The sequence below is a fragment of the Carlito syrichta genome, unplaced genomic scaffold (genome assembly GCF_000164805.1).
Source record: "Carlito syrichta isolate Samal-C Ts95f unplaced genomic scaffold, Tarsius_syrichta-2.0.1 Scaffold130527, whole genome shotgun sequence".
NCBI classification, from domain to species: domain Eukaryota; kingdom Metazoa; phylum Chordata; class Mammalia; order Primates; family Tarsiidae; genus Carlito; species Carlito syrichta.
Genome location: NW_007074623.1, coordinates 140653 through 152540, shown reverse-complemented (window position 1 = coordinate 152540; position 11888 = coordinate 140653). Strand labels below are relative to the sequence as shown.

General features: G+C 40.9%; 1 protein-coding gene across 1 annotated transcript in view; it reads right to left on the bottom strand.

The window, feature by feature from the left end:
* The window catches only part of INO80 (INO80 complex subunit), a 123751-nt gene that overhangs the window by 41707 nt on the left and 70156 nt on the right, over positions 1–11888 (bottom strand). Inside the window, exons 25-26 of the mRNA XM_008049101.1 lie at positions 10049–10274; positions 5332–5459 (exon numbers count right to left, since the gene is read on the bottom strand). Coding sequence (XP_008047292.1) covers positions 5332–5459; positions 10049–10274 — 354 coding nt within the window. The remainder of the gene's footprint in view (positions 1–5331; positions 5460–10048; positions 10275–11888) is intronic.

The following is an 11888-nucleotide window of genomic DNA, read 5'->3' as shown; positions in this document are numbered from 1 at the left end:
CGGAGCCCAGCAGGTTGAGGCTGCGGTGGCCAGGAGCGGCCAATGCACTCCAGTCTGGGCAACAGAGTGAGACTCCAACTCAAAAAAAACAAAAACAAAAGAACAGTGACCCCAATTTGCTTTTCATTCCATGGGCAGTTTTAGAAGACCCAGCATTTCTGTATGTTTAGAATCACAGACCCCAAATGTAACTTGGAGTTCTAAGAAAAGCCATCTTGCAGATGACAGAATGTCTGTTCATGATGAAGCCTCTCCCGGTGACATTCTGCACTTGAATAGCTGACTGGGCAAGTTACACAACCCAGTGTCTCAAATATCATCTTAGCTATGCACTACCTGGATTTAATTCTGTGTTGCACTGTTTTCATATGTTGGTACAGCTCAAGATTTGACTTGATTTCAGTACTCACCATATATAGCATATATGAAGTATATGGCAACCCCTTCAAATACTTCTCATTACATACAAAATAACAAGCGGCATATTTCCTAAAACTATAGGACTCGGTTGCTTGATGCAAGAGGAATGAAACTCAAAAGAGAAGACCCAGAGACAATATAAGTCATCTGCAATGAGTTACAAGCTCTCTGCTACTACTAGATTATAGAGAGGTATTCCCATCTATGGCAAGATTGGTGGTGGTAGGAAAAGTTCTGCCTGACATTTAGTTGGACACCACCATCCCAACTGCACAGAGGCTATGTGTTTTCATAGCACCCCCTACAGCCACGATTCAGTAAATAGAAAAGAAACCCATAATAAGACATTTAGTGATCCATGATATCTTCACTTTATGTCTTTAACTTCTGCCTGTGGGCAACTAAAAATTCCTGGCCCTGGAAATAAAGCAGTCTCTCTTTTTAATCTCCTATCAAGAAATACTATTTAAATGCCATGTGACAGGCTAAAACATTTTTGAACACAGAATTCTATTTGGAAGATCTGATATACACATAAGAAATTCAAATTAAAGTCAGATTTTTACCCAAGAGAGAAAGTCATCAATCACTGTAGAAAACATTAAATGAGCCGGGCTCAGTGGCTCAGTCTGTAATCCCGAGCCTTTGGGAGGCTGAGGTGAGTGGATTGCCTGAGCCCACGGGTTCGAGACCCGCCTTGGCAGGCAAGACCTCATCTCTACAATAAATAAAAAAATCAGCCAGGCATGGTAGCATGTGCCTGTAATTCCGGCTACTCAGAAGGCTGAGGCGGAAGGATTCCCGGAGCCCAGCAGGTCGAGGCTTCAGTGGCCAGGAGCGACCACTGCACTCCAGTCTGAGCGACAGAGTGAGACTCCAACTCCAAAAAAAAAAAAGAAAAAAGAAAAAGGAAAACATTAAATGTCCAGAACTAGTACTTCTCACAGAATGCACACTTGGGCATATAGAAGCATGTAAATTTTTACTATCTTCTAGTTCTGCTGAATCTCAGAAACAAACAGCCACGGCTAAGCCACAGAATAAAAAACAAAAACAAAAACAAAAACCAAAAAAATGGTGTAGGATGAAAGAGAGATACTTACATATTCCACAGCTACAGACTAGAGCTCCAATGCCTACAATGTCGGTTTCTTTCTTTCTTTTTTTTTTGAGTTGCAGTCTTACTCTGTCACCCAGGCTGGAGTGCTGTGGCATACTAATGGCCATCCCAGCGCCACCCTGCTGGGCTCAGGCAATCCTTCCACCTCAGCCTTCCTAGTGAGAACTACCACGCCCGGCTAATTTTTTCCTTTTCTTAAAATTTATTGTAGAGACAAGGTCTTGCCAAGTTGCCCGGGCTGGTTTCGAACTCAGAGCTCAGGCAATCCACTCGCTTGGGTCTCCCAAAGTGCTGGGATTACAGGCTGAGCCACGAAGCCGAGCCCACAATGTGAGTTTCTAACTCCTACTCTATTAGAAGCATTTCTTTCCCTTTTACAAGGTACAAGATTTCAAGGGAAAAGGGAGACACCGCAAAACAAAAACAGAACAACCAACTTTTTGAGACTGAAGAAGTAAGTCAAAGGACAAGGTAAATTTTTTTTAAAAAATCAAGTGTATTTAGCGGAAAACATCTATTCAGAAGGTCCTGGAGCAAGATTCTTAGGGTTCATGTACCAGGTCATGTTATAATGCTGACACACAGCTTTAATGACTGCTTACAGTGAAAGGTTCCATTATGAAAGTGACTAAAAATACTCTTTGAAAGATAAAGAAATGAGGCCAGGCGTGGTGGCTCACGCCTATAATCCCAGCACTTTGGGAGGCTGAGGTGAGAGAATTGCCTGAGCCCAGGGGTTCAAGATCAGCCTGGGCAACTTGGTCAGGTCTCATCTCTACAATAAACCAAAAATTAGCTGGGGGTGGTGGTGCGGGCCTATAGTTCCAGCTGCTTGGAAGGCTGAGGCAGAAGGGTCACCTGAGCCCAGCAGGTCAAGGATACAGTGGCCGTGAGTGTGCCAATGTACTCTAGCCTAGGTGACAGAGACTCCAACTCAAAATAAAAAAAGATAAAGATAAAGAAATGAAGACCTAATGTTGCACTCTCCCAAGATGCACAATACATTCACTTTTCCTTTTATTTTTTTTTTTAGTTGGAATCTCACTCTGTCGCCCAGACTGGAGTGTAGTGGCACACTCACAGCCACTGCAGCCTCGACCTGCTGGGCTCAGGTGATCCTTTCGCCTCAGCCTTCCAAGTAGCTAGAACCACAGGCGTGTGTCACCATGCCCGGCTAATTTTTTTATTAGTTGTAGAGATGAGGTCTCTCCAGGTTGCTGAGGCTGGTCTCAAACCCATGGGCTCAGATAATTTTCTCACCTATCTAATCAATAAATGATTAGATAGACATATAGTAAGCATTGTGAGCATTGTAATTCCATGCTCACAAAATAAATTCTATTTGAGTACTAATATCTTGGAATACAGAATTTGGTTCATTTGAGTTAATATTAAAAAAATAAACAAAAAAAATGAACTTTAAGAAAACATAATGCTGAAGAAACATTAGTAGTATTAAGGACACCAGACCAGAGTTTCATTTTTGTTTGAGAAACATACAAATAGTTACAACATTTTCTGGCTTAAGCATTCTAGGTGCATGTTATACATATGGTTAAGGAATGCCAGCAGCTGTAAAATTCAAGTTTTGAATTTCCTTTTCCCTAATTTATAACTCCCCTTAGAGATGTATCTACATTTAGAGATGTTTTCCAACTGCCTTGTTTACAAAACCTACCCACTAAGTCCATGGCCCAAAATAACAGCTGGATAGGTAAGAAGTGATCGTGGTAGGCAGAGTTTATAACACTCATCCTGAACAAAATTCATTATCATATCTAAATTACTTATTTGAGTAATATTCAGTGAGTACTTAGAAGTGTGCCATATACTGAAAGGAGGACCAAAATGTAGGGCTGTATCAAACAGTGAGTGTTAACCTACACTCAGTCATCACCTACCAGAGCTAGTTTATTTTTTGATTGTTTATCCACATTTCCTTGGAACTTCCCTTTAATATGAATCAAATTTTAGGACTCTATAGCCTTGAAAAGATCATTACCTCCCTTACTAAATCCTTAGCATACTGCTTTTTCTATAATTCACAACTTCATTTGTACTTTTCTCGACTCTTCAGAACAAGGAAAGAGACCTCCTGCAGGAAAGTTGCTTATATTGTTTTGATTGTTGGTATCATTTGGTTTGAACAGAACATTAGAGATGCAGGAAGTCCTTTTATTTTGAATGGCTACCATTAGGACCTTTAACATAGTTAATAATTACATCAAACACAATGGCTTAATCACCTCCCTTATGGAGACTTACAGTTACTCAAGCATTTCCATCATTTAGAAAGAAGTGAATCTACTTAAAATACAAACCAGAGAGTCTGGCTTGTCAACAGCATTCAAGGGACTATGAAACCTAAGATTTAGTGATTAAATTGACCCAAAATATCATTGTTGTGTCTCTTATTAAAGCAGTTGACAGATTATTAAAAAGAGTATGCCACTGAACTCAGATAAACTTATTGCAATATTCAGCAAGCCAACCATGGCTTTCAAAAAGCTTAAAAACCTTCCCTACTGCTACCTTTCATTCCTTTTGTTCTGGTCCCTATTCCTTTCTTCCTAGATAGGATGATTATGATTCAATTTCCACTTACTTATGACTATTCTCTGGCATAGCAAGGCTAAGAATACAAAGGCTTACATATATAAAACCCAAGAAAAAACATGAAAACGTTGATATATTCCTGACACCCAGTTGCTTTAGACTTTGAAACTTTCTTATATAGACTTGCTTTACTGTTTTGTGATGATTTTTTCTCATTTTCACTCTCCTGTTTCTAGGTTCCCAACTTCTACTCCCTCAAATAATAAGCCATTACTCGGACAAGAAAGTGAGAGAGAACTTCAACACAGAAGTAACTAAAGAAATAAAAGTCGCCTTGTACTTTAAGACACAGCTATATCTTTCACCAATTACTCAGTGGCTGTCAACCTTGGTTGCACATTAGAATCACCCCAGAAGCTTTTAAATATCCTGATGCCCAGGCCTCATTCAAAAGTTATTAAAGAAGAATTTCTGGGGATGGGACGAAAAATCCATATTTTTATTATTTATTTATTTATTTATTTTTTTGAGTTGGAGTCTCACTCCATCGCCCAGACTAGAGTGCAGTGGCTGCTCCCGGCCACTGCAGCCTCGACCTACTGGGCTCCAGCGATCCTTCCACCTCAGCCTTCCAAGTAGCTGAAACTACAGGCGCACACTATCATGCCTGGCTAATTTTTTTATTTATTGTAGAGATGAGGTCTTGCCAAGTTGCCCAGGCAGGTTTCGAACCTGTGGGCTAGGGCAATCCACTCACCTCGGCCTCCCAAAGCGTGGGATTACAGGCTGGCCAAAATCCGTATTTTTAAGGTTTCCCAGGTGAATGCAATATGCAGTCAGGTTGAGAATTACCACATTAACTCAGGTTGAATAGCTGCTCTCTAATTTTTACACAGAGAACTAATCCCAAATCTTGTCTTCCATACAGAATTTCAGAGGACTTTTCAAGAAGACTCCTAGGCTGTAATCTACTTTAAAATTAGGAATAGGGAACTTCTTTCTTAATAAAAGAAGGGCATAAAGGGTCTTCTATTCTTCTGATATAGCAAAGGGGGCAGAAGTCCTTTATATACTCTCTATCTGCCAAGAGCTGCTTCTGTTCCCTTTATAGACTGTCAAATTAAAAAAATGAGTTTTGGGGTTCCCATTAAGCAGGATTGACATTAGTCATGGATATCTGATTCCTACAAGTTAATTGTCAAAGTATCCTAGGTCCCCAAGGTTCCTTCTCCTACCTCCAGCAGGTCTATCATCCTGGTCATCTGGGAGTAGATAAGGACTCTATGCCCTTGAGACTTGAGCCGAGTCAGCAGGACATCAAGGGCATACAGCTTTCCACTGTCAGTGATGAGGCTCTCCTTGCCTGGGGAGAAGAAAAGGGGAAAAGGGGGAACTGTATTTAATCAAAGCAACAAAGTCACCCACTACAAAGCTGTATGCAGCCAAAGTTACTACAACCAAGACACTTGTCATCATGAAATCAGGAAAGTGGTCTAGAAGAAGAATGCAAAGTCCTGAAAATATTAATTCAGGAGTTCTCTGGAAAGAAATAATCTAAAAGAAGAAGGTATAGACTCCCTGACAGCTTGCAATCAGACATCTGCTGCTAAGGCATATGAAAGTTTCCTGCTCCAAATCCTTACTCAGGAGACACCCAGGTATACATAGACAAGTCAATCTGTTGTAAGTGACCTGAATATCTGTTTATTCTTTGTTCATCCTATCTCTAGATGTCTGTTTCTGCTAGTTCTGTGATTAAGTGTTTATGTCCTGAAAGTATGAGAATGGATAGAAAAAAGGACTGTGCCTGCTCTTGGAGACACTTAAACACCAAGAAATGCAAATAAACATACCTACTCTTCACCACCCACCCACACACTTTTTTTTTTTGAGTGGGAGTCACACTCTGTCACCCAGGCTGGAGTGTAGTGGCACGCTCATGGCCACTGCAGCCTTGACCTTCTGGGCTCAGGTTATTCTTCTACCTCAGCCTTCCAAGTAGCTGAAACCACAGTGCATGTCACCATGCCTGGCTAGTTTTTTGATTTATTGTAGAGATGAGGTCTCACCATGTTGCCAGGCTGGTCTCAAACCCCTGGTCTCATGCAATCCTCTCACCAAAGTGCTGGGATTACAGGCATAAGTCACCACGCCTGGTTACCCCCATACTTTTTAATACAAAATACTCTTCCTGGGATTACAAATAGGTTGGCTGGTAAATGTTATTAACTCAACTTATAATTCAATAAAGACACCAGGGCTTTTCAGAAAGACCGGCTTTGAGTTACACTGCAATGAAGCTGCTTTCTTCTTCCTCTTCCCATAAGAAAAGTATTTTGGCCACAGATCTTTAAAGAAGTCTTAACTCACAAAATTTCATCTTATCCATTCACTATCATTCAACTCCATTATATTTTAGGAAGTAGAGTTTCCTGTTTGCAGACTGGTCTATAAACATGCCCTGAACAATTGCTGCCATTAAGAAGCAAAGAGATGAGGCTTAAGGAGCTGGGTATGAGTATATGAAAGTAGCCGTAGGACACAAAAAGGAAAATGATATTACATAAACAACCAAAAACTAAGAGGAAAACTCTTACGAAGAGTCTATCCTTAGGGTCTGAACCTATGGCTTTTACTCAGATGTGCAGAGGGTGACTCTTGAGAGCAATCCAAGAGTTCTTAACAGTCATTTCTCTGTCCTTGCCATAATTTGCCAAGTGCACAATTATTGTATAAACTTAACAAGAACGGATGTGCTGACAGCACCATAACAAATCATCTGTCACTCTGTTTTTCCTACAAAGCCATAGGTCCTGGCTGTTTACTCCTTGGCATCACAGTCTGCCTTTTCCCACCTTGGGAATGCCGCCAGGCCACATCTCTCCCTCCACCAACCCCTCCCTAACGCTGTGGCACACACCTTTGTTCAGTCTCTTTGTTTGGTCCTGTTTAGATTATTGAAATATTCTTCTTTTTGTTGGTCTCCTTACCATCACAATCAAATGACTGCAGCTGGGACACAGCTGACTGCTAGGCCCTCTCCCTGGCACCAGACAAGGAGGCCTGTATATTTACAGTCCTAAGCAAAGCTTTCATAACAACTTTAAGGTTTTTTTCTTATCACAATATGCTTCTCCAATAATTGGATTCCCTAGAGTCTTTTGATTTTCATAGATTTAGACTTTACATTTCTTTCTGTTGTCCTTAAAGTACAGAAAGGTGAAAAAAGACAACCATATATTTTTAAACCACTGAATGAGAGTGGGCAAGCTAAGTACTTAAGATTTCTGCAGTCTGCTTATCTTCTTTCTCCATTCCGATATACTTCCTCAGCACAAATATTAAAGCATATAAAAATCTGTCTTGTGTCTGAATTTTGAGAAGCTACATTTTAAAAGCATGATTTAATGGTTTTCACACATTCCTGCTTCCTTTATCTACTTTATTTTGCTAACCAAAATGAACTGATGCTACGATTAGAAAAGCTCAGAGATGAAGATGTACATACACTTAGAAGGATAGAACTCTAATAAGCCTAAAGGAAGCAAGATGTGGCACTTGTTTACAGCTTGCTATTGTGCAGGTAGGTAGGGGAGGTGGAAGTGGATGGACTGGACGTCACTGAACTGCCATGAAGGAAAAGGTCTAAGAAGAAACACTTCAGCAATAGCCTTAAAACTCTTAAGCAATGAACAATATTTGATTTGCTGGTGAGCACACTAGACAGAGGAAATCAGCCTTTAGTATCTGTCCTTAGTAAGATTTGTAGAAAAAAGCAGGTTTCTTTCTCTGCACACACCAGTAACATTTGGGCCTAGCGTTTATTACCCAATTTTTAAAGAGTTACCTAAGTTGCATTAAGCAGGGCACAGAGCCATGAGAAGCACAAAGCCCGTGTTTCAGCTCCTTCTTTGAAACAGGAGCTCAAAACATGTTGAAATGAACAAAATTTTCCTACTCTCTTACATACTTTTCTACTCTCTTACATCCTATGGTACAATCTTATAATAATTTCATTTAAGATACAGGCTTTTACAAGCCACAGTATAAGATCCTGTTGAGAAATAAAACAAAAAGAATATAGCCCATGGTAGTTATTTAATCTGTTAGGGCAACAGATTAAATAACATTCCCCTTTTCCAAGAAAACAGTATTTTTTTTTTTTGAGTCTGAGTGTCACTCTGTTGCCTAGGCTGGAGTGCAGTGACATGCTCATGGCAACCCCAGCATCGACCTGCTGGGCTCATGCGATCCTTCCGCCTCAGCCTTCCAAGTAGCTGGAACTATAGATGCATGCTACCATGCCCGGCTAATTTTTTGATATATTGTGATCTATTGTGATAGAGATGAGGTCTCACCGAGTTGCCCAGGCTGGTCTTGAATCCCTGGGCTCAGGCAATCCTCTTACCTCAGCCTCCAAAAGTGCTGGGATTACAGGCTAAAGTCACTGTGCCCGGCCAAAAAGGGGATTCTTAAAGGGATTGTACATCTTTCTGGTGATACATGGAGAAGCAATCAAGGTGTGACACCCAGGAGACTTTGATCAGTCTCTCAAGGAATGTGGAACCAACCCTTCCCAGGCAAACAGCGTATGAAAAAGTATATATATAGAGAGATAAAATACAGGTTCCAGTGAGCCCCACACCCCTGCCCTGCCCTAGCTAGTCTACAGAGCACAATGGGGTCAGTGAGGAGCTGGTTGGTTCTCACAGTAAACAGCCAGTGAGGCTGGTGCTTTTTATCGATGCAAAAAAGAACTCAGACGCTTCCTGCTATTTAAACAAGGTCCATTTTTCTTTCAAAGAACAGGAAAAGCCACAAGAGATTCCCACAGCGCCAGCAATAAGCCTTCTACTCTGGTACTGGGAAATTAGGAGCTAGAATGAAGAAGGAAGAAGAAAGAAATAGGGTGCTATCTTGCTTTTTTCATGACCTGTGCTCATGTCCTGCCTGGGTTTCTGTGATTTCTATATTGGCTTGCTTTACATTTAGGTTTCCCCCAATTGCCAAACAATATACCTACACCTACTGCTTTCACGTGTTCTAAGTCAGCTATAAGACCACTGCAATATTTCTTTCACATACCCCAAAAAAACCTTCTAGCTGGAAGCACTCCCAAAGTTACTAACAGGCTTACACAAACCCCTTGATACTTCACAAAATTAATGTTAAATGGAAAAACCAGGCCTTAGACACTGGAATCCAGTTATCTCTTAGAAACAGTAGATGCTCTCTTTTGAATGTTTAGCTCTAGTTTACTTCCATTACATGCCAATAAGATGAATACAATCAAGATATCAGAGAATTTGGACAACCAAAACGAACACTGTAGCTCCAAGCTACCACTGCAGTTTGCCAGCAGGTGTAAACAAAAAACATAAGCCTGAACCCTCTGTGTTCAGTTTCCTTAAAAGCAGTCTCACTAAAGCAAAGATGAAAACCTAGTTTCCTTTCAACCCTCGACCTTGACCCTAGGGGGTCTGGGAATCTGCTAGCATTTTGGCACAAAATGCACTGTTTTTCCTCTTGTTATCATTCAGATCTCTAGTGCTTCATGCAGGACACTGTTTATGCTACTTAAACTAGGCTTTCTGTGAGTGACGACATTCTCATTCATTCTACTGGCAATGGCACAAGACAACTGCACCCTTTCGACCTGCAGCCTTTCTATCAACTTTATTTCTATCTCTTTTTTTTTTTTCTTTACAGTATGGCATTTCTTTCTCAGCTTTAAGATTGCCAAAGAAGAATATTTAAGCATAAACCTAAAAACACTTATCATTCAAGTCACAAATTACTAGTATTCTCACCTATAAATTACTAAGGGCAAAAGATTGGAGAGAAACCTTAAGAACACTGAATTCCAAATATCTGAAAACACCACGTGAATTATCTCCCTGGTTCTCCCCTCATTAAATCTGGGAACATATTCCAAGAGAATGGAGAACTCACCTGGAATCCTGATGAAAGACCAGCCATTCTGAGGCCTGATGCTCCACAGTCCTCCAGTTGGCTCTGGAAAGAACTGGGATCGTCGATTTAGCCAGTCCGCAGCCAGTTCAGGGGCCCCATTCAACAAACACTGCTTGGCTACCAAACTACCTCCTTCCTTCAGAACTCGCCGCTCATATTCTGCACTTCGGTCGTTGCAGTAAGAATCCAATGGCACTGCGGTAACCTGCAGTGAAAGATTCATGTGAGATGGCTTCACACTGTCCACATACACTAAGCCTTTTGGGAACCTTAACTTTGAAATCAGATTTATGTGGACAGTTCTTAAGCTAGTGAAATAGCTTCATACCCTGTTCTAACAAACTAAGTTGTTACTAATGAAGGACTTAGCAAGTTTTGTAAAGGCCAAGAGTTTAACACGAACCTGCAAACAAACTAAAGATCCACAGAGAGCTGGAGTTTGCAGATAAACCAGGATACCAGGACAGCAATAATTCGATTATATTCTTACATATACAATCACTTTGTCACTTCTCTTCATTGCTAGATACTGTTCTTGGCAAAGTTCTATTAGCCCTATACAAGACCTATGGTGCCAAAAAGGGAGCTGAACCTAGTTAGACAACATGAAAGAACTAAAGAATATTAGCTTGGCACATTTGAAACTATCTTTAATGTTTTGTGGCAAGTTCTCAAGTTTATCAACATTTCTTTCTCCCTTTCCCTGACCAAGCTGCTGACTAACAAAACTAATGGAAGATAAGAACAACTTTTTTTAAGGCTGTAAGCTGGGGAAGGGGGAATAAAGAGGGAAGGGGACAGGAGGGAAGCAACTGCCAGAGAGTAGCAGATTCATTTCCTGGCCAGGGCAAAGGCTATGCACGAATTTTTATCATACCACGGGTGCAACCCAACAACACTTAGATGCTGCCCTCTCGATGGAGTAGAGTGCATCTGCCAATTTAGAAACAGAGGTTTTATCTTTCTTCAGCAATCTGGGTATATTCCCACTCTAATAAGCAGCTGTGTATTCAGATAGCTGTACAATCAACTGATACGGTGCCTGTTGAAGATGACAAGACTATCTTTTGTTAAAATGTGAAGGCTATGATTACTTGCCAAGCCCAGGATAATAAAAATACTAAAAGCCCATTATAGGTTAAAATTCAAAATGCTTTAAAAATCCAAAACTTTGGGCAACTATATTATGCTCAAAGGAAACGCTCACTAGAGCATTTGATTTTTTGGTTAATGGATACTCAACCTGTATAAGCAGAATTGCTCAGAAGAACCCTAGAGCTAGACTAAGAGATGGGAAGAAACAGGGTATAAGGAGCAAGGGCCCAGGTACGGCAGGGATCAGAACATAAACCACTGGCTATATCTTGTTAGGCTGTTCCATTATTTCATAAAAGTTACAACATCCAGAAAATTCTATTTTGCTATTAATTTTTCTATTTTTATATCAATCAATCTTTAGTGAAATGGTTGTTATGTTTTGGTAAGCATAAGGACCTCCTTGAAAGCAGATCAGGCTGGGTGCAGGGGCTCAGCCTATAACCCCAGCACTTTGGGAGGCTGAGGTGAGAGGATTGCCTGACCTGGGGGTTCGAGACTAGCTTGGGCAACTTGGTGAGACCTCGTCTCTACAGTAAATCACAAAAATTAGCCAGGTGTCATGGCGTGCACCTGCTGTTCCAGCTACTTGGAAGGCTGCAGCAGAAGGATTGTTTGAGTCCAGTAGGTCAAGGCTGAGGTGACCATGAGCAGCGTGCCACTGCACTCCAGCCTGGATGACACAGTGAGACTCCAACTCAAAAAAAAACAACAGATCAAAAGT